Source organism: Bos taurus, chromosome 1 (genome assembly GCF_002263795.3).
Source record: "Bos taurus isolate L1 Dominette 01449 registration number 42190680 breed Hereford chromosome 1, ARS-UCD2.0, whole genome shotgun sequence".
NCBI lineage: Eukaryota > Metazoa > Chordata > Mammalia > Artiodactyla > Bovidae > Bos > Bos taurus.
In genome coordinates, this window is record NC_037328.1 from 67,567,825 (window position 1) to 67,591,680 (window position 23,856).

The 23,856-nt window shown below is 37.0% G+C and overlaps 1 protein-coding gene across 5 annotated transcripts in view; it reads left to right on the top strand.

Moving 5' to 3' along the window:
• Positions 1-23,856, top strand: part of SEC22A (SEC22 homolog A, vesicle trafficking protein) — an 82,032-nt gene that overhangs the window by 12,402 nt on the left and 45,774 nt on the right. For 4 of the 5 annotated variants that reach the window (XM_059885078.1, XM_059885074.1, XM_024990015.2 and 1 more), the window contains 3 exons: positions 5,135-5,335; positions 18,052-18,215; positions 19,360-19,554. In XM_059885078.1, coding sequence (XP_059741061.1) covers positions 5,135-5,335; positions 18,052-18,215; positions 19,360-19,554 — 560 coding nt within the window. 5 annotated transcript variants of the gene reach the window in all.

A 23,856-nucleotide genomic window follows, 5' to 3' on the forward strand; every position in this document is an offset into this window, starting at 1 on the left:
CGAGTCAGTGATGCCATCCAGCCATCTCATCCTCTGTTGTCCCCTTTTCCTCCTGCCCTCAATCCCTCCCAGCATCAGACTCTTTTCCAATGAGTCAACTCTTCACATGAGGTGGCCAAAGTACGGGAGTTTCAGCTTTAGCATCATTCCTTCCAAAGAACACCCAGGACTGATCTCCTTTAGAATGGACTGGTTGGATCTCCTTGCAGTCCAAGGGACTCTCAAAGAGTCTTCTCCAACACCACAGTTCAAAAGCATCAATTCTTCGACGCTCAGCTTTCTTCACAGTCCAACTCTCACATCCTTATATATCCACTGGAAAAACCATAGCCTTGACTAGACAGACCTTTGTTGGCAAAGTAATGTCTCTGCTTTTCAATATGCTGTCTAGGTTGGTCATAACTTTTCTTCCAAGGAGTAAGCGTCTTTTAATTTCATGGCTGCAGTCACCATCTGCAGTGATTTTGGAGCCCAGAAAACTAAAGTCTGACACTGTTTCCTCTGTTTCCCCATCTATTTCCCATGAAGTGATGGGACCGGATGCCATGATCTTCGTTTTCTGAATGTTGAGCTTTAAGCCAACTTTTTCACTCTCCTCTTTCACTTTCATCAAGAGGCTTTTTAGTTCCTCTTCACTTTCTGCCATAAGAGTGGTGTCATCTGCATATCTGAGGTTATTGATATTTCTCCTGGCAATTTTGATTCCAGCTTGTGCTTCTTCCAGCCCAGCATTTCTCATGATGTACTCTGCATAGAAGTTAAATAAGCAGGCTGACAATATTGACAAATACGTCAAGCAGTCTTGACGTACTCCTTTTCCTATTTGGAACCAGTCTGTTGTTTCATGTCCAGTTCTAACTGTTGCTTCCTGATCTGCATATAGTTTTCTCAAGAGGCAGCTCAGGTTGTCTGGTATTGCCATCTCTTGAAGAATTTAAGGAAGAGGTTTAATTTTTTCTCCTCAGAGAAATCTTATCAGTAGATCTATTGAAGTAGTTCTCTGAAAACCTTTCAAGAATTTAGAAAGGGAATGTCACTGCTGTTGTGCTTTTGGTTACAAGCCTAAAACTGTATATTAGGAATATCCGAAAGGCAAGTTTGTGTAACTGTAGTTTTCCAGTTAGTAAGGCAGTTGGCAGTATAGCTTTTGTTATGTTTGCTCTTTCCATCTGAATTTCTTTAATTCTGGACTGCTGCTTCTCCATGGTAGGAACTATCTATTCCTAATGTCTAACATAGCCCCTGGCATAAATAATAAATGTTTGTTAAATGAATGGAACTTAACTAGGTTGGTATTCTTTTAGGAAGTATGAATCATACATTTTTGTCTTTTAAGTCATAAAAAAGAAAAGAGTAGCTTTGAAGATTATGTGAAAGTTGGCACTGTATGCTGCTGCTGCTAAGTCGCTTCAGTCATGTCCGACTCTGTGCGACCCCAGAGACGGCAGCCCACCAGGCTCCCCCATCCCTGGGATTCTCCAGGCAAGAACACTGGAGTGGGTTGCCATTTCCTTCTCCAGTGCATGAAAGTGAAAAGTGAAAGTGAAGTCGCTCAGTCGTGTCCGACTCTCAGCGACCCCATGGACTGCAGCCCATCAGGCTCCTCTGTCCATGGGATTTTCCAGGCAAGAGTACTGGAGTGGGGTGCTATTGCCTTCTCCTGGCACTGTATAGTAAAGCTTATTCCTAATATTTCTGTTGAGAATCTAGAAAGAGCAAACATAAAGAATGCAGTTTCTTTTAAACAGTACTAAGAATATGGATGTTTGGAAACTGTAAGTCACAATCCTGCCCTCATGTTAACTCCTAGAGTGGTCCTTGCGTTTCAGTATACTTCTGGAAAGATGAAATTTTCTGTTTAAATCATAAATTCTAAGGGTATAAAGTAAGCCATTTTCCTAATTTCTTACACTTAGGCTAAATGTTACAATTGTGGTTTAATAAATGTAACAACTTTAAAAAGAGATTGATAGTATAGACATTATCCCTTGATCCCAGCTTTCTTTTGCTACTGCCTTCAGAAGGAAAAAGGAGCTGGTTGAATAGGAAGACAAAAAATGATTTGGATATGTCATGTTGGAACTTTTGTTTGAAGATTCCATTATGGTAAAGACTAATTTAATTCCTGCTGGGTTTTTTTTTTTTTTTCCTTTCAAATAAATGGAAAAGAAAAATATTAAAGGATAATGACATATTAATACCTAGCTTTTCCTCTCATTCCCTCATGAATAGAGGTAAAGGGGGAAGTAAATTTAATGTATTAACTTTATTATTTGGGTTAAGTTTTGTTATCAATTATCGTCATGATTGGGCACTCAGATTTCGATTTGACATAGCGACAAAAATTAGGGGCCCCTGGTTTCCAAACTTGGTACCAATTGATTTTCTTTGTCATTGTTTGATATATTACTAACTCAGTTTTTCATTTTTGGAGCGAGATAATATTGAACTAAGTTGATTAGGTAAGGATTAATTTAGTCTCTGAGATATATTTGAAAAAAGCCTATGACATTGTTACCAAATTTTTCAATTTTACTGCTGCTAGTGAAGGAGACATATTTAGTGGCATTATGCTCTATGACCTGGCAAGAAGGAGTTATCACTTAATTTTAGACTGCTAACAGACTGGTTCCAAATAGGAAAAGGAGTACATCAAGGCTGTATATTGTCAGCCTGCTTATTTAACTTCTATGCAGAGTACATCATGAGAAACGCTGGGCTGGAAGCACAAGCTGGAAACAAAATTGCCAGGAGAAATATCAATAACCTCAGATATGCAGATGACACCACCCTTATGGCAGAAAGTGAAGAGGAACTAAAAAGCCTCTTGATGAAAGTGAAAGAGGAGAGTGAAAAAGTTGACTTAAAGCTCAACATTCATAAAACGAAGATCATGGCATCTGGTCCCATCACTTCATGGGAAATAGATGGGGAAATAGCAGAAACAGTGTCAGACTTTAGTTTTCTGGGCTCCAAAATCACTACAGATGGTGACTGCAGCCATGAAATTAAAAGACGCTTACTCCTTGGAAGGAAAGTTATGACCAACCTAGATAGCATATTGAAAAGCAGAGACATTACTTTGCCAACAAAGGTCTGTCTAGTCAAGGCTATGGTTTTTCCAGTGGATATGTAAGGATGTGAGAGTTGGACTGTGAAGAAAGCTGAGCGTCGAAGAATTGATGCTTTTGAACTGTGGTGTTGGAGAAGACTCTTGAGAGTCCCTTGGACTGCAAGGAGATCCAACCAGTCCATTCTGAAGGAGATCAGCCCTGGGTGTTCTTTGGAAGGAATGATGCTAAAGCTGAAACTTCCATACTTTGGCCACCTCATGTGAAGAGTTGACTCATTAGAAAAGAGTCTGATGCTGGGAGGGATTGAGGGCAGGAGGAAAAGGGGACGACAGAGGATGAGATGGTTGAATGGCATCACCGACTCGATGAACGTGAGTTTGAGTGAACTCTGGGAGTTGGTGATGGACAGGGAGGCCTATGTGCTGCAGATCATGGGGTCGCAAAGAGTCAGACACTACTGAGTGACTGAACTGAACATGTTGTAATTCAATTTTTTTCAAAGTATGGTCCTTAGATAAGCATAGTAATTACTTGGGAAATTTGCTTAAAATAGAAAATGCTCAAGCTCCACTCCATAGTCAGTGGATTAGAATTTTTTGAGGGGAGGACCCAGAAATCTGCATTTCTAATAAAAATTCAAGTGGTTTTGATACAGGCTAAAATTTGAGAACCACTGTGTATGTGTGTATTTTATCAAAGTTTGACTGTTTACCTGATTTCTTTCAGACTTGTATAAACCTATGGTCTTTTATTTATTTTTGTAAAGCATGATTAGAATATAATAAAACAGGTCATTATGATTTAGTCAGTTCAGTCGCTCAGTTGTGTCCGACTCTTTGTGACCCCATGGACTGCAGCACACCAGGCCTCCCTGTCCATCACCAACTCCCGGAGTTTACTCAGACTCATGTCCATTGAGTTGGTGATGCCATCCAACCATCTCATCCTCTGTCGTCCCCTTCTCCCGCCTTCCATCTTTCCCAGCATCGGGGTCTTTTCAAATGAGTCAGTTCTTCGAATCAGATCGCGAAAATATTGGAGTTTCAGCTTCAGCATCAGTCCTTCCAATGAACACCCAGGACTGATATCCTTTAGGATGGACTGGTTGGATCTCCTTGCAGTCCAAGGGACTCTCAAGAGTCTTCTCCAACACCACAGTTCAAAAGCATGAATTCTTCAGTGCTCAGCTTTCTTTATAGTCCACTCTCACATCCATACATCACTCTCACATCCATACATTGTGATTTGCTTTCTGGTAAAAAGATTGAGAACAGCATTGATTAGTATTCCTTTAGCTTTAAGACTTATTTTTATAAAACATTTATCTGATTATAAAAATAATATATTCCCATTGTGGAATATTGCGGAGACTTAGGAAATTATAAAGTAACTGTTACCCATAATACTGTTTCTTGGAAATGAGCATTCTGATTTTGTCATGTTTCCTTCCAGTATCTGTTTTGCCATTTATCCCTCCCTTCTTCCTTTTCTTTGTCTTTATGGAAAACAACATATACAATTTTGATCCTGCTTTTTTAATACCTAACATATAAACATTTTACCATATCATTAAACTGTTCTTAACAAACATAACTTTTAGTTGCATTATATTCCATTATGGGGTGTACAAGTAATTTGTTTAACCATCCCCCTGTTGTTGAATGTCTAGGTTGTTTTCAGTTCTTTCTATGAGAAAAATGTCTTTCTGTTAAAATTTTTTTCTAAATCTGATTATTTTCTTTAGGATAAGGAGATATATATATAGAGATATATATATATATTTATTGTGGTCAAAGGGCATGTCTTTCTAAACTCTTGTTGAGCATCACCAAATTGTTTTCACAATGCTGTTTATTCCAATATTTATTTCCATGTATACTTACAGAAATTCCAGAAGGAAGCAAGTGGTTTTTTTTTAACAACTAATTTGTGAAAGAAAGTATGATATGTCATTGCTTTAATTAGTATGTCTTTGATTATTAGTGAGTTGCATATTTTTGCACTGTTTATCAGCCTTGGGCTTAATTTCTTACCTAACCCAAATTGTTAATTTGTTTCAGATCTTCTCTGCTGGTGGAAATGTCTATGATTTTATCTGCCTCAGTCATTCGTGTCAGAGATGGACTGCCACTTTCTGCTTCTACTGACTATGAACAAGGCACAGGCATGCAGGAGTGCAGAAAGTATTTTAAAATGCTCTCAAGAAAACTGGCTCAGCTTCCTGATAGATGTACACTGAAAACTGGACGTTATAACATTAAGTAAGACTTCAGCTCGCTCCCTTAGAATCATTTGCTTAGTGGTTGTCATTTTAATGAAATTTTAGTTGTTGAAATAGAAATTAGTGTTTGATTAGTTTAGGAAAACTTTTCAAGTCAAAAATGATGTGATTCTGAACTTATACTAAATAATATTTATTATGTCATTACCGTTTTTGTAGTTTCTCTGTGTTTATGTCTGGCTTTAGTAAATTTTATATTTTTACAGATTGCAGATATTCTGTCTTGTAAACTGATCATTAGGTATTTATTGGTGTTCTTACATGTCCAGGAAAACTTTCATGGGAAATATAAAAAAATCATACCCAATAGCAGCCCTCAAAGAACTTACAAGATTTATATCCTAGTGATAGGAGATAGTGCTCATCATTATTATTTATTGACGTAGTGCCCAATAAATAATGAGCAGAGGGATAGTGACTTTTTGGTGGTCAAGGGCCTCTCTGAGAGGGTGACATTTGAACAGAGATCTAGAAGACATGAAAGACGACAGTCTTATGAATGCTGGGGATGAAGATCAAAGTGTGGTAGGTGCATTAACCTGGCCTGGAGTAGTGAATGGTGATTTAGGGATAGTTATGGGAAATGTGAGATAATTAGTATGGGGCCATATCCTAGATTTCCCTGAAAGTTCAGGTCTAGGGATGTCACTTTGATGATGTAATAAGTTTAGGAAACTTATTGCAAGTTTGAGGAAAATGGCTTTATAAAAAACAATGCTGAGACAGTGAAATATAAGGTGAAATGGAAAGTCTGAGCAGAGGAGAGAAGTCAACTTGTAATTAGGGCCTGAACTAGTAACATAAAAGTGCAAATGAAAAAGAAAATGCCAACCAGAAAGATACTTCAGAAGAAGAAATGGTTAAGCCTGATAAGATAGAATATCAGAGAGGAAGAGAAGAAAGGGACGAAGTTGACTTGGAATAGGACAAAATGAGATCTTTGAAAAGGGTTGCTTATGTGGTGAGGAAGAAGAGGGACACAGTGAAGCTCCATTTTGATCATTTTACTTGAGGTTATAACAAGGCATTCAGTTGAAGTGGTAGAGAGATTTTTTTGTTATTTACATAGAAACTGAAACTGTGTGGGTAGACATGCCCACTGAGTTTCAGAGAGGCCCAGAAGAGAACCTTAAAGAAGGTCCATATTTGCTTGGGTTACCTGGGATAATGAGCATTGTCTTTACTTGGTCTTTCTTAGAGTTTTAGCTAGAAAATGTGGTGGTCATGGTGGTTAAAATATATCTAAAATGATATCTTAGTCTACTTCTATATTTTGAAGAAAAAGCCTGAAACCTTACAATATTTCATAGGCTCTTTTAGTGCCCTGGGTTTATCATCCTGAGTTCCAGTTGTTGTATATTGCCAAGACAGATTGGTTTGAATATGTATTAATTCTGGCAGATATCCTGGACTCTAAAGAAACCAAATGCTTGTTTGCAAATGTTTTTTGTTCCTCTACCTTGTTGGCTTAAAAGGAGAGTAGAATGTGGTGAAATTTTAGCATTCTTCCAGTGCTCAATGCTGTTTAATTGTTGTGAATTCTAGATTTTGTATTATTTATTTGCACCCATGTTATTCCACAAAGGATGTGAGGCAATTAAAAAAAATTCAAGAGTACAGGTAAAAGAATCATATGAAAGAAAAAATAAAGATAGAGTAATAAACTGAAGTAACGTATCCTTCTAGAGATGCAAGCTACATAGTCCATTAATTTTTTTAGAAAAAGGCTACAAACATTGTTCTGAACTTCTTTGAGGCCAAAACAAAGGGGGATAATGGGTCATTTATGGGATTCACAGGTTCCATTGCGTAAAAACATTGCTTCTCATGTTATTGAAACCTGATGTACATAAAGAGAGACAGAATTTGGGTAGTATTCTTCCAGCAGCCATACCATGAGCTTTTTATGATTTTTCTTATAATATTCCTTAGTGTAAGCAAATAGCTTGATGCAAAAAGCAATTTATTAGCGAGTTTAGGAGTCAGGTGAATCAGCAGAGGTCTAATCAGCCTGATCTAAGAATATAATTTAGAAATGTCTAAAGGAATAAATATGTTACCTGGCCCCCAGAACCACATATAGAAAAACCTCTTTGTGTATTTTTATAGCCAAGTTTTAAGAAAGGTTTTAATAACAGAGAATTTTTAGTTCTAGTTCCTAACAGCCTGGATTTCATATATTTTCTTTCACTGATTAGAAGTCTTGTTAGTTGGTTTCTAGTTCATTGAGGTTTTTATACAGTATGACAACAAATTTAGCCTGAAATACATAAAATTGGAAATTGCTGTGTTACCCGACATATTTAAAATTCTCACATGACACCTCTTTTTCTAACCACCATGAGTTTGCCAGGTAAAACCCAAAGATCTATAGTAGTAGTTGCAGCACAACGTGAAACTGGCAACACTCTGCACTTTCTTAGCCGTATTTCTAAATACTTCTCTTTCTTTCAAAGCTCCGCCTATAGCCTGTGTCTTTTGAGTCACCTGCCTCATTACTACCGTTTGATTTCTCTAGTAACCTCACTCCCTTCACAGATTGCCTGTAGAACTTGTTGACTGACCTTTTCAGCATTTTTTTTTATTAATATTTTTTAGAATTTCTATATCCACTCTCTAAAACTAGGTTGTAACTCACTGAGATAATTGACCTGCCCTGGCTTGTATTATTTTTGATTCCTTACCTTTAAGCATTGTGGTTTTTAGATCTGTACAGAAATTGAAGTGCTCTTTGCAGAATGCCCCTGAGAAGCCAAACTAAGTGTCAAATAATGTGCTAAATCAGATGGTACCTCACCTTAGATTCTAGTTGAATAGGTAGAGGAAGTTCAAAGTTTTAAGAAAAAAAGAAGGTGAGTAACATTTAAAATAGAGAAAATTATTTTAATTTCCTCCCCCTATGTATTGGATAAAAGATAAATTTCAACAGATTGTAGTACCTGAATAATGCAGTTCAGCTAATGGTGCACGTTCTGTGGAGCCTGGCTTGTGGTGACACAGTGCCATGCACATATCATAGTAGCTGCTACATAAGGGGTGGTTGTGCAGTATGGCAGCAGTCAGAGTGCAGTGGAGTTAAGTCTTCATTTTCTTTTAATTCTTCAACTTGACTGATCAGGGTGGGGTGGAGAGTGTATAACCCAGTTTTGTGATTTCTTTTCCCATTGCATAGTGATAGTATAATTCTCTGTATAAAATTTTAAGGAATTCATCTGTTTTATTAATTGAAGGATACCTTCCTTAAATTATAGTGTTTAATAGATAAACTTATATTACTACTTAGGGAACAACAGTGACTCACACAATAATTATTAACCATATGGAAATTAAGTTGTATTTTATGAAATCTCGAAACTTTGAAATTGGCTTTAGGTGTTTAAAAAGTATAGTTGTACATTTTGAAATCTCTTTAAACATTGAGACACTGATCTCATGAAAAGACAAACCTTTGGAAAGTCAGTCATACTCTGAGGTGAGTTTAGTGCAAGAAGTGAAATTCCTTAGTTCTTTCATAGCAAATTCATTTGAAGTCTGATATTGGCTGTGAACTTCATAGGTTCTCTCCTTACCTGTGGAGTCACTTTCTTCATATTTGTCCCCAAACTGCTGCTACCAACCAGGAATGCTGTCTTAGACTTATCTACCTTTTTGTTTTTATTTCCGGGATTCCTTTCATATTTTGGTTGTACTTTCTGATTATAGGAGTAACAACTTCATCAATGAACCAGTTAGTAAGTACCTGCAGTTGCCAGGCGCGTTAGTTACAGTAGCTCCCCTACACGTGAATGAGTTTCATTCTGAGAGCATGTTTGTAAGTCCAGTAAAGTTAGCCTAGGTACCCAGCTAACACAATCAGCTATATACCACTGCTTTTATGCTTGCTTCTGGACATCCTCAGCTTGAAGTAAAGATACTATAATACTGTACTCTAAACTACACAAAAGCCGACCCACTTGTAGAGGATGCATGCACGTGACATTGTGTGCCAGACGTGTGAACTAACTTACGTGATTAGACATGCAAACACGTTTGCATCTTTGAAAGTTTGCAACTTGAAGGTTTGTATGTAGGGGACTTACTGTGCTTTTCATTAAATTTTGCAGCTACTCTGTGAATGGCTATTAAATAGAACTTTTCCCCATTGTCAAGGGCAAAAACACAACTCACACTTGCTTAAGCAAAAAAGGGTATTCTGAAGGATAGGCCAGATTCCTAGTTGGGTGGAGCCAGGGACTTACATGTTACCAGGAATTCTTCTCTCATTTCTTCAGTCTTTTCTTTTGCAGATAGATGTTCTGCACATATTGGAAAACACTGTATGGTAGCTTCAGGCTTACTTCATTACAGCTGGGCAACCCTGCCCCCTCCATGTTTCAAGAAAAGGACCTCAATTGGCCTTGTTGTGTCATGGCCCATTTCTGGACTAACTTTGTGCTTGGAGGTACTCTTAGTTGTCCTGACCTGGTACATACCCATCTAGTTGGTGGGGAGCTTTATCAAAGCCATATGGAATAGGTAGTGGGGCTGGAGGTAGTTCCCCAAAGGAAAGAGGTGAAGGGATGCTGGGCAGATAGCTGTTATAGTACTACCACTCCTATTGTACAGATGAGGGGACTGAGACTTAGGGGTGTAAAGAAACTTATTCAAAGACACAGAGCTAATAAATCGTATATCTGACGTACAGTCTGTAGGGTGGTTCAGAGGGTAAAGCGTCTGCCTGCAATGCGGGAGACCCAGGTTTGATCCCTGGGTCAGGAAGATCCCCTGGAGAAGGAAATGGCAACCCACTCCAGTACTCTTGCCTGGAAAATCCCATGGACGGAGAAGCCTGGTAGGCTACAGTCCATGGAGTCACAAAGAGTTGGACACTACTGAGCGACTTCACTTTCTTTCTTTTTCTTTTTTTTATTCACGTTAATCTCTGGTAAAAGAGGGAGTTACCTCTCTTTACCCTTAGCCTCTTTGCTGACAAAGCGCCTTCCTAATTCTTTTCATTTTATGAAATTAACTAGGGAAGAGTGTTAAGTGAAACTATCCCTCCTCCCTTTTTTTGGTTGAAAAACAATGAGGAATAGAGTATATATGAAGTCTAAAATTGATGAGAAAACACTGGAGACGAGGTGTTTGGTGGGGGCGGGGGATGTACCAGGGTAATGCAACCCACCAGTAGTTACCAAGCCACTTGGGGGAAGAAGATAACCTGTGTTTTGTCTCATTACTAGCATCGTATTACTTTTCTATTGTTTATTATGGTAAGATCCACAGCTTTTCAGCTCCATGTATGTTAAATAGGCTCTTATGAACTGATCTAGAAATCTAGTTATTCTTACAATGCAGTTTTTGTAGGTGTAGTAAACCTCTGAAATACAGCTAACAGGCAAATAAGAGGCTGTCAATGGTTGGTTATCTAAAAGAAGTTAGGATCTTTATTCCCTGGAATGTGAAGGTGTAAAGGAATAGGGTTAATGGGAACAGGTAAATCAGGAGATAGATTAACTTTGCAGAAAAAGAAAATGAAAGCTGTCAAAGGCAAAGTTTGTATCCAGGGTTCTGATGGTGTAATCATCTTCAGTCACTTAAAATCATCTGATTCTCCTTTTCTTTTTGTTTAGTTGCTAAGTCGTGTCCAACTCTTCTGTGACCCCATAGACTTGCAAGATGACCCCCTGGATCAGCAAGATCCAAGAAGGGAATAGCAACCCACTCCAGTATTTTTGCATGGGGAATTCCATGGATAGAGGAGCTTAGCAATTTACAGTCCATAGGATCACAAAGAGTCAGACACGACTGAGTGTCTAATGCTTTCACTTACTTTCTCCAGGGGATCTTCCTGACCCAGAGATTGAACCTGTCTCCTGCATTGTCAGGTGGATTCTTTACCACTGAGCCACCAGGAAAGCCCACTTCTTCTTTAGCTTACTGTTATAAGTTGCTATCACCTGACATATTACATATTAATACATATTTTCTTATATAATGAGGTTTAAGTTAGTAATGAAAATGGGTCTTTTATTTATGGGATAATGTATTTATGATTTAGCTCTTCACCATTGGAGGATAATTAAAGGTTGGCTACGTAAGAGAGGAATAAATGAGAAAATATGAAATTCCTGATAGAATGTGGAGCATGGCAGACGCTCATTGTTACTTAGTTCTCTTTCTGGTTCTTGTCATCGTACTGTCACTGTATGGTCCCTCTGGTGGTAAAGTCTTATTTTCACTTTGTTTCTTACCATATATATTTGGTGATAACAAATTCATAAGGTATACTCAATTTCATAACATCAAACCATTTTTTATGTTTAAAACTTTAAAATCATTATTTTAGGAAATGGAATGCAGTTTGAAGTTTTTTTTCTTAGGAGTAGATTAGAGATTTCATGTCCAACTGGAGAACTTTTCTTCACCCAGAAAAGCTGTTTACTTGGTAAACATGGCTACAAAGGATGAGCAGATTTTCTATGTGCAATGATACAATTGCAGAATGAAAATTATCAGTTCAGTTCAGTTCTGTCGCTCAGTCCTGTATGACTCTTTGCGACCCCATGGCCGCAGCACGCCAGGCTTTCCTGTTCCTCACCAGCTCCTGGAGCTTTCTCAAACTCATGTCCATCAAGTTGGTGATGCCATCCAACCATCTCATCCTCTGTCTTCCCCTTCTCCTCCTACCTTCAATCTTTCCCAGTGTCAGGGTCTTTTCCAATGAGTCAGTTCTTCGTATCAGATAGCCAAATTATTGGAGTTTCAGCCTCAGCATCAGTCCTTCCAATGAATATTCAGGACTGATTTCCTTTAGGATGGACTGGTTGGATCTCCTTGCAGTCCAAGGGACTCTTGAGAGTCTTCTCCAACACCACAGTTCAAAAGCATCAATTCTTTGGCACTCAGCTTTCTTTATGGTCCAACTCTCACATCCATACGTGACTACTCAAAAAGCCATAGCTTTGACTAAACAAACCTTTGTTGGCAAAGTAATGTCTCTTCTTTTTAGTATGCTGTCTAGGTTGGTCATAGCTTTTCTTCCAAGGAGCAAGCGTCTTTTAATTTCATGGCTGTGATTTTGCCATGAATTTTGTGATTAATTTCATCTGCAGTGATTTTGGAGCCCCTCAAAATAAAGTTTGTCACTGTTTCCACTGTTTCCCCATCTATTGACCATGAAGTAATTGGACCAGATGCTATGATCTTAGTTTTTTAAATGTTGAGTTTTAAGCCAACTTTTTCACTCTCCTCTTTCACTTTGATCAAGAGGCTCTTTAGTTCTTCTTTGCTTTCTGCCATTAGGGTAGTGTCATCTGCGTATTGAGGTTATTGATATTTCTCCTGGCAATCTTGATTCCAGCTTGTGCTTCATCCAGCCTGGTATTTCGCATGATGTACTCTGCACGTAAGTTAAATAAGCAGGATGACAAAATACAGCCTTGATGTACTCCTTTCCCGATTTGGAACCAGTCTGTTGTTCCATGTCCTGTTCTAACTGTTGCTTCCTGATCTGCATACAGATTTCTCAAGAGGCAGGTCAGGTGGTCTGGTATTCCCATCTCTTTAAGAATTTTCCACAGTTTCTTGTGATCTACACAGTCAAAGGCTTTAGTGTAGTCAATAAAGCAGAAGTAGATATTTTTCTGGAATTCTGTTGCTTTTTCTATGATCCAACAGATGTTGGCAATTTGATCCTTTGCCTTTTCTAAATCCATGTTGAACATCTGGAAGTTCATGGTTCACGTACTGTTGAAGCCTGGCTTGGAGAATTTTGACCATTACTTTGCTAGCGTGTGAGATGAGTGCAATTGTGCAGTAGTTTGAACATTCTTTGGCATTGCCTTTCTTTAGGGTTGGAATGAAAACTGACCTTCTCCAGTCCTGTGGCTGAAAACTATATGTAATACAAATATTATTGCTATTTCAATTACTTTTTCATTTAGCATGCTAAAAAGTTCAGTTTTGTTTCTTTAATCTTGTTTTGTATATCATTTTAAGTATATTCCCAGTACCTAACTACAGGTTCCTGGTGGGCAGGCATTTGGTCTTTGACATTAAAGCTTGTAGAGTAGAATGCTGGATATGCACTGGGTGCTTTATTATTTGCTGTGAGAAAGATCATAGTCTTCACTTATCATTTTAGTTTGGTACAACAAGCCAGCAAGTCCTAATAATGTTGATGTTTAATTGGTGATGTCTAAAAAAATTTTTTTGGCATTTAATAAATAAAATTAGGTACTAGGAAAAGTTTAATGTCTAAAACCACTTATTCATTTTGTTGGACTTTAGGAATCACTTGAGGTGTGGCCTGCTTGGATACATGTTAAAATTAGCTTTTAAACAAAATGACTGAAAGTGGTAAAGCCTCCTTATCTGTAGTTGGAACTTCAGCCAGCCTTATTTGTCCCAGACACTCTTGACCTTGGATTCCCTAAAGAAGTTTCTAGTATATGTGCCATGGAGAGGAACCAAAGATGTAATGAGGTTAGATAAATTCCTGGGTCAGAAGGAAGGCAATAGCTATAGAGATCAAATCCCATGGATCCCAAAGTCCAGAAGTGGAAGGAAATAAAAAAGGAAAAGGAAATTAAAGTGAAGTAGGAAAAAAACAGTGGCAATTTAAGAATTGTGCTCAAGGTGGAGAAAAGAGGACTTTTTGTTGTTGTTGTGAGGATTAGTAATGACTGTGGTATGAGGAAAGCCGACAAGCTTGTTAGCCCTTTATAACCATCTGGGGGTACTCAGGGCACAGGTGAGTAGTTCTACATGATCTCTGAGCACAGCTGTCTTTTAAATAGGGGGATGTTGAAGACTTAGTGATTTGAACTCAGGCCTTCTGGGAACAATGACCTGGAAGAGTATGTGAAGTTCTACTCCCTTCTGTCATTAGTCAGGTGTTTATTTAGCTTCTTGGTGTAGATGCCACTGAGCTGTGCAATTATCTGTGCATAGTATCTAAACCAACTAGGTATAAATGAATAAATGAATGATGCCATCTATGCACTTATTTATTTACAAATTTATTGAGCACTTATTGTGTACTGGACATAATATTCTAGATATTAAGAATACAGTGGTGAACTGTAAAGAATCATCTCTGCTCTCATGGAGCATAAATATTAGTGAGAGAGACATGAGAACAAACATACAAATAGGTAAGTATAAACTGGGTTAATTACGTGAAGATAGATAACATGTGCTTTATTTACATAAAGTAAGAATGAAATTAGATAAAATATGTAAAATACTTAGCAAAGGGCCTGGTTCATTCCAAGTGATCAGTAAATCGTACCTGCTATTACCATTACTATTATTAAACCGTACTATTACTGTTACTACTACTTCTCTTCTTCCTCCTCATCAAGGCAGAAGAACAACAGCCAGATTGTCTGTAACAAGTGAGCCAAATGAGCTTGATGGACAGGCTAAAGCCTGCACAGACTTGCTTGCCTCTAGTGGCTTTAGACTATTTCATTGCAAGTTGTCCTCAGTGCCATGGTAGGAGTCTCAGTTTGTCCCAGTGATATGAAAAAGTAGAACCTTTGATAACAGAGTTGTATCTAATTTTGGAAAACCAGCTTTGCATTTCAAAAAAATATAGCATTGTAAGGGTAAATTCACTATGAAAAGTCAATAGCATTTTTGGAGAATATCTAGCATTTATAATAAAATAAAGACTTTGTAATAAAGACTTGAAAACATTAATATACCATCTTAAAAACAGGACTTTTTTTATTTCACAAATAATTTGCCAGGTAAATTGAGTGCAAGCAAGAGAAACCATTTGGGATAAACACATGTAGGTGTCTATGGTTCACTCTGTTATTAATATGGAAGTATAGTAAAACCCTGTTATAGCACAAAAGCTGGAGTGTAAAAGCTTCCATCATATTATTGAAGGATAGTGAAGTAACGCCTCAGCAGCTACTTGAAAGTTCCAAGTGTTTAGAAGCTAATCACCAATTTTGTTCTATCGCAATTCAAGTTATTGTGAGATATATTTGAATGCTAACAACATGTTGAAGAATTTTGATAGTGACAGTGAAGATTTTTTTGGACAGGGAAAAGTATTTGGGAAAATCATACTTTGATTTTTCAATTTACTTGACAATTTTGTAGAAAAGTACAGTACATTATGGTTAAACTTTTTTGACTGTGACCCGTAAGAAGAGATACATTTTACTTTGTGACTGTCACTTAGCATACAAATAGGATAAACCAAAGTTTTATGAAACAATTGCATTCCAGCATTTTCTGTAATATTCTATTTCAGTTTTTAAGAAAATGCTGTGTGTAATTCATTAATTTTATGGTCTACTGGGGAGGGGTGCCAACTTGCAGCTTGAAAAACATTGCGTCAAATGGCTTTATGTTAAGTGGAACTTCAGAAAGGAATTTCAGGTTATTCCAGAAGCACAAGATCAGCACAGTTTCCCTAGTAGTATATCTCACACTGTTAATAATAGATGATGAATAGGTGCCAACCCCACATCATTTGGCTGCCTTGGGTGGTCTTTTAAAAAAGATAGATGTATATTTGTTTTCATATGCATAACTCTCACTGGAAGGATGCATATGAAATTAATAGTAACATGAGTTGCTTGAGGGACAGAGAACTGAGTATCTGAGAGCAGCGGTGGGGATAAAATACTTCAAGTATATATTTCCTTTCATTTTTCATTCTTTTAAAATTTGAGTCATGTGAATATTTTAAAAGTTAAATTTAAAATGATATTAATAAATAAATTCTGCTTCTATAATAGTAGAGAAAAAGGGAGAGAGAAGGACTCTGATGTGGATCAGGGTTCGGTAGTAAAAATTGCTGTGACAGATTAGCAGTGTCTGGCATGGGAGTGGCGAGGTTACAGCCTGTACGCTGTTTGCTTCCCTTGATCTAGACCAGAACTGTGTTGACAATACCATGCAAGAACGTTTAATGACTCATTAAAAACCATCAATTTCTGTCCCATCCTATGCATGTTATAGGGCAATGTATACTTTGTTTCAGAAATTTTTTTTCCAATAGAAGATGGTTAATTTAAACATTTTTGTTTTAAATTTTAACTTATTTAGAAATAATTTCAAACTTTCAGAAAAGTTGTACAAGTATGAAAATTACAAATAATACTTGAACCCAGAGTCACATTTTGTTAACATTTTACCCCATTTACTTTATTGTTTCATCTATCTGATTTATTTTTGTCCAAACCATTTGAGAGAAACAAAAATACCATACCCTTTTATTCCTAACTACTTCAGAGTGTATTTTCTAAGGTTAGAGATATTCCTAGACTTAATTGTAGTACAGTTATCAGAACTAGTATATTTAATACGGATACCATAGTTTTACCTAAACTACTGTACTGCCTGTTTTCTGTTTTTGTCAGTTGACCAAGGAATGTCCTCTGTAGAACTTTTCCCCTTCTGTAACACAGGATCCAGACTAGGGTTCAGTTCAGTTCAGTTCAGTCGCTCAGTCGTGTCCGACTTCGCGACCCCATGAATAGCAGCACGCCAGGCCTCCCAGACTAGGGTTAGGTATTGCATTTAGTTGTGTCTCTTTAACCTCCTGTGATCAGAAACGTTTCCAAAGCCTTTCTTTCTTTCTTTCTTTTTTTTTTTTTTTTACAACATTGAGTTTTCTGAAGAATATAGCTCCCCACCCCACACCCTTTTAAAGGAAATAGAATGTTGATTATTCTGGTGTTCCTTCATGATTAGATTCAGATTATGCATTCTCAGCCAGAACTGATATGTCTGACTGAGGATCACATCTGGAGGCATGGCAAGGCCATATTAGAGTACTTGGTTAAGGTGTTGTCTAGTTTCTACTGTTTTATAAATACAATAGAATTCCCCTGCAGCCAATAAGCAATCCATGAGAAGACATTTTAAAGCCATGCACAATTTCCTGCTCCTTACCAAAGTACCTACCTAGATTTAGCATCCACTGTTTATAAATGGATTCAGTCTTTACTGTGTAGGCTGCAAAGTGCTAAGTTTTCCAGTTCTACCACTATCTCCACATGTACCAGGTGGTATTCAGCATTCTGCTGTGAACGAGAGTCTTCCTTTCTTCCCTTTTATTTGTTGTTATGAACTCATAAATTCTCTTTTTCCCCCACTGATACATAATTCATTTTGTGAAGTAGAGGATTTGATTTTGGAGTCAGTGGATAACTTTAGGAGGTCAGTTATCACCTTGAAACTGTCTGCCAAATTCTGTGTTGTTTCTGCAAAGAGTGTCCATAACTTTCATCAGAACCTCTAAAAAGTTCTTGATTCAAATAGTGTTAAATTCCTCTAGGTTGAACGATTGAAATGTTAAACTATCTGTGACCCTTATTTATCTGCAGTCTTTCCTGCTTTCTACCCCAAGTGATAAGTAACTGAAGTGTTTGAATCACAGTATATGTCCCTCTCCACTTTTTAAAAATGAATCTTAATTTGAGTATAGTTGATTTACAATGTTGTGTTAGTTTCTGCTATACAGCAAAGTGAATACATTCACTTTTTTGTCTATTGTTTTTAAACCGCAACTGAAACTAGCATTATATTTCAATTCCTTTAATTTTTTGCTAAAATATTTAATAAGTGTTAGTAACATCAATGCCTCTGTAGCAGCAGAGTATGGTATATAGAGCCAGTCTTGTGAAGTAACGAATTACCTTGATTTAATTTGAAATTTTAAATCCGATGTTTTTTACACTGTAGTTTTATTAGCTCTATGGGAGTGAGCTACATGATGTTGTGCACTGAAAATTACCCAAATGTTCTGGCCTTCTCTTTCCTGGATGAGCTTCAGAAGGAGTTCATTACTACTTATAACATGATGAAGACAAATACTGCTGTCAGACCGTACTGTTTCATTGAATTTGGTAAGGGCCTGATTTTTTTTTTTCCCTTTTCATTATCCTGTCTCTATTCAGTCATAAATGATTTTTCATCTAATACTAAGGGACAGAGAGAAAACTCAGAAAATTCTACTAACTTGCTTTTGACAGAATAGTTTGACAGTCTATAAATTATGGCAACTTCTTCACTTGAATGCCAATTAGTAAAGGTTCTGTTTGAACCCTGTAGAGGATCATGATTATTGGTTCAAAGAATTAATCCCAGAAGATAATTTCTCAGTGAGAAATTTATAAGCTAGAGATTCAGAGCTTTGTGTTTATGTGATAGTATTTTTAGACTGCTTAATGTAGAACAGAAGTTGGCAAACATTTATTGTAAAGGACCAGATAGTACAAATTTAGGCTTTAAGGATTATTTTCTCAGTCTCAGCCCTTGCTATTATAGCTTGAAAACCAGCCATAGGCAATGCATAAATGAATGAGTATACTTATATTCCATTAACATTTTATTCACAAATAGAATCAACAGGCTAGATTTGGCCTGTGGACATTAGTTTGCTTGACTCCTGATGCAGAAGGGGCAAAAAGGGTAAATTCAAGATGCAAATAGTGGAAATAAAATTGGGAGAAATTTAGGAAATGTTTTTTATTGATTTCATTAAATGTGTTCTTTAAAGCATATGTTCTAATGGTATAAGCAATAAATAAGAAAACAGATTTATATGAACATGCAATTTACAGTGTATGTTTTAAGGTACTTACAACTGGTAATACTTACAGGCAATACTTTATGAGATCTGAATCCCTGTACAAATTAAGGCTTTGGTTTAAATTTAAAGGGAGCTGTTTTCTTTTTTTTTTTTTCAGAGGTTCAGAGTAATTCCTTGAAGTGGATATAATTGTAGAAGTATTCTCACAACCATGTGATATTAAATCCTTAGTTTATTTATAATTACTAGTTTCTAGAGTATAATTTCTAGTGAGAAAAACTGATGATGCCAGGATATATTAACCATTAAACACAAATAATATTAGGGCATTCCATGACAGGTTGGACATTTAGGATAACAAACTGTTTATCACCAAATTTACTGTCTGTAAACATCACACTTTCAAATGATTTAATTAACAAATGACTGCAAGGAAATTTATTTTTTATTTTACATAGATAACTTCATTCAGAGGACCAAGCAGCGATATAATAATCCCAGGTCTCTTTCAACAAAGATAAATCTGTCTGACATGCAGATGGAAATCAAGCTGAGGCCCCCTTATCAAATTTCCATGGGTGAGCTGGGGTCAGCCAATGGAGTCACATCTGCATTTTCTGTTGACTATAAAGGTGCTGGTAAGATTTCTTCTGGTGAGTTCTGGATCTCAATTACTTCATTAAAAAAGTATTTTCTAAGAACTGAGGGACTCTTAAAAAATGAATTAATTTATTCTAAAATTTTAAAGCAAGTACATGAGAGAATGTAAAGCTCAAAGTAATTAATCATTTCCCCCAATGTTTTATATAGTTATCTCTCAGATATATGTCTGATCAGAAAAATACTTTTAAACAGCAATCTCAAAGGAACTGTTTGCTAGAGAAACATTTAAGAAGGTTTCTTTGTACACATTTTTCTTGAAAAGAAAATGTTTATTTGCAATGTATACCTATAGGCATGTAAAGTGCTTTGCATTGTGTAAAAATGACTACATTTGAGGTCAAGGTTCTTGACTGTCATGGGAAATATGATCATCTACTCAGACGTCCCTCTCAAACAAGGAGTGTCATTCTCAACAGTTACGACATGTTGAAAATTTCTGCTTAAAAGTAAAACCCTTGTTATTTTATAAGGTAGTATATGCCACTGTTGAATTGCTTATTTTAAAAATTCTTTCTTGTATTTTTGAGCTAAAATCTGTTCCCTATAATGCCTACATTTGTCTAAGTTCTGTGACCTCTCCCTCCCTGGCTTCGGCTGTACCACAACTTTGAAATCAGCAGCTTTGTGTCCTTTTTATCCTGTTAGTCTGATTGACTTCATGTAAAATATCCCCAATTTCCTCACCCTTTTTGTCTATTGTATTTTGAAACCCTCCTCATCCTGGAAGCTTCCTCTTTATATGCTTACGTTTGTTAGTATTCTTCAGATGTGGCATTCAAGGTTGAACACAACGTTTCATGTTTGGTTTGATTAATACAAATTATGGGAGAGAGAGGAAGCAGATTTCACTAAAATAATCCAGCTAGTCAGAAAACAAGTAAACAAACAAATAATAGTAACAAACCCTGGGGGAGAGGAGGTGGCTCAGTACCCAGAGTTGTTAAAATATAGTTTCTAAAATGCCTAGTTTCCAATGAAAACAATTACAAGACATTCAAAAGAAAAGGAAAGTATAATTCATACACTGGAAACGGGGTATGGTAGGGAAGGCAGGCAATAGAAACTGCCTGTGAGAATGATCTGATGTCAGATTTAACAGACAAAGACTTCAAAGTAGCCATTATAATTTTCTTCAAAGAACTAAAGGAGGCCATGATTAAAGAATATGATGGTGATGTCACATCAAATAGACAGTATTAATAAAAGAAAGAAATTTTAAAGTAAAGGAACCAAGTGGAAATTCTGGAATTGACAAATACAGCTGAAATAAAAAACTTGCTAGTTGGGCTCAACAGTAGATTTGAACAGGCAGAAAAAAGATCAATAGAGATTATGTAGTCCAAAGAACAGAGAGAAAAATGAAGAAAAATGAACAGAACTTCAGAAAAATATGGGGCCCTATTAAGCACACTAACATATGCATGATGGGAGAACCAGAAGGAAAGGAGAGAGAGGGGAGCAGAAGAAGCATTGAAGAAATAAAAGCTGAAAAGTTTCCACTTAGTCAAATATGTTAATCTGCTCCTCCAGGAAGTTCAAGGAATTCCAAACAGGATACATGCAAGAGAGTCACAAATAGATGAATCATTAAAAATGCTGAAAGACAAGGAAAAAATTTTAAAACAGCAAGAGAAAAACAATTTGTCATTTGCAGGGTTAACCACAACAAAATTAACAACTGCCTTCTCAACAGAAACAGTGGGGACAAGAAGGTGATGGGATAATATGCTCAAAAAACTCAAAGGGAAACAAAAACTCAACCAAGAATCCTATATATAGCAAGGCTGTCTTTCAAAAATGAAGGTGAAATAAAGATATTTGCAGATAAGCAGAAGATGAGAGAATTTGTTACTGGTGGACTCACCTTAAAGAAATACTGATGCAAGTTCTTCATATTTGAAAGCAAGACCCAGACAATAATTTGAATCCATACTGAAAGAAAAAAAAGCAAAGAGCAATCATAAAGGTAGTTAGACAATAAAATGTATTTTCTTCTTTTCTAAGTCAGTTAAAAGCAATATTATAAAGCTATATATGTATATATATATATAATCTCAATAGATGGCGGAAAAAGCTTTTGACAAAGTTCAACAAACATTTGTGATGAAAGCTCTCCAGAAAGTAGGCTTAGAGGCAACCTGCCTCAACATAATAAAACCATATATGACAAACCTCTTGTGTTGTTGGAAGAGGGTGTTTGCTATGACAAGTGCATTCTCTTGACAAAACTACATTAGCCTTTGCCCTGCTTCATTCTGTACTCCAAGATCAAATTTGCCTGATACTCCAGGTGTTTCTTGACTTCCTACTTTTGCATTCCAGGCCCCTATAATGAAAAGGACATCTTTTTTGGGTGTTAGTTCTAGAAGGTCTTATAGGTCTTCATAGAACCATTCAACTTCAGCTTCTTCAGCATTACTGGTTGGGGCATAGACTTGGATTACCGTGATATTGAATGGTTTGCCTTGGAAATGAACAGAGATCATCCTGTTGTTTTTGAGATTGTATCCAAGTACTGCATTTCGGGATCTTTTGTTGACTATGATGGCTACTCTATTTCTTCTAAGGGATTCTTGCCTACAGTAATAGATAAAATGGTTATCTGAGTTAAATTCACCCATTCCAGTCCATTTTAGTTCACTGATTCCTAAAATGTCGACATTCACTCTTGCCATCTCCTGTTTGACCACTTCCAATTTGCCTTGATTCATGGAACTAACATTCCAGGATCCTACGCAATATTGCTCTTTACAGTATCAGTCTTTGCTTCTATCACCAGTCACATCCACAACTGGGTGTTGGTTTTGCTTTGGCTCCATCTCTTCATTTATTCATGCAAAGATGGGCACAATAAAGGACAGATGGTATGGAGCTAACACAAGCAGAAGATAGTAAGAAGAGGTGGCAAGAATACACCAAAGAACTGTACAAAAAAGATCTTCACAACCCAGATAATCACAGTGGTTTGATCACTCACCTAGAGCCAGACATCCTGGAATGCAAAGTCAAGTGGGCCTTAGGAAGTATCACTACGAACAAAGCTAGTGGAGGTGATGGAATTCCAGTTGAACTATTTCAAATCCTAAAAGATGATGCTGTTAAAATGCTGCACTCGATATGTCAGCAAATTTGGAAAACTCAGCAGTGGCCACAGGACTGGAAAACGTCAGTTTTCATTCCAATCCCAAAGAAAGGCAATGCCAAAGAATGCTCACACTACCACACAATTGCATTCATCTCACACGCTAGTAAAGTAATGCTCAAAATTCTCCAAGCCAGGCTTCAGTAGTACCTGAACTGTGACCTTCTAGATGTTCAAGCTGGTTTTATTTTATTTATTTATTTTTTTAAAATTTTATTTTATTTTTAAACTTTACAATATTGTATTAGTTTTGCCAAATATCGAAATGAATCCGCCACAGGTATACCTGTGTTCCCCATCCTGAACCCTCCTCACTCCTCCCTCCCCATACCCTCCCTCTGGGTCATCCCAGTGCACCAGCCCCAAGCATTCAGTATCGTGCATCGAACCTGGACTGGAGGCAGGGGAACCAGAGATCAAATTGCCAACATATGTTGGATCATTGAAAAAGCAAGAGAGTTCCAGAAAAACATCTATTTCTGCTTTATTGATGATGCCAAAGCCTTTGACTGTGTGGATCACAACAAACTGTGGAAAATTCTTAAAGATATAGGAATACCAGACCACCTGACCTGCCTCCTGAGAAATCTGTATGCAGGTCAGGAAGCAACAGTTAGAACTGGACATGGAACAACAGACTGGTTTCAAATAGGGAAAGGAATATGTCAAGGCTGTATATTGTCCCCCTGCTTGTTTAACTTATATGCAGAGTACATCATGAGAAACACTGGGCTGGAGGAAGCACAAGCTGGCATCAAGATTGCCAGGAGAAATATCAATAACCTCAGGTATGCAGATGACACCACCCTTATGGCAGAAAGCAAAGAGGAACTAAAAAGCCTCTTGATGAAAGTGAAAGAGGAGAGTGAAAAAGTTGGCTTAAAACTCAACATTCAGAAAACGAAGATCATGGCATCTGGTCCCATCACTTCATGGGAAATAGATGGGGAAACTGTGAAAACAGCAACAGACTATTTTTGGGGCTCCAAAATCATTGCAGATGGTGATTGCAGCCATGAAATTAAAAGACACTTACTCCTTGGAAGGAAAGTTATGACCAACCTAGATAGCATATTAAAAAGCAGAGACATTACTTTGCCAATAAAGGTCCATCTAGTCAAGGCTATGGTTTTTCCAGTAGTCATGTATG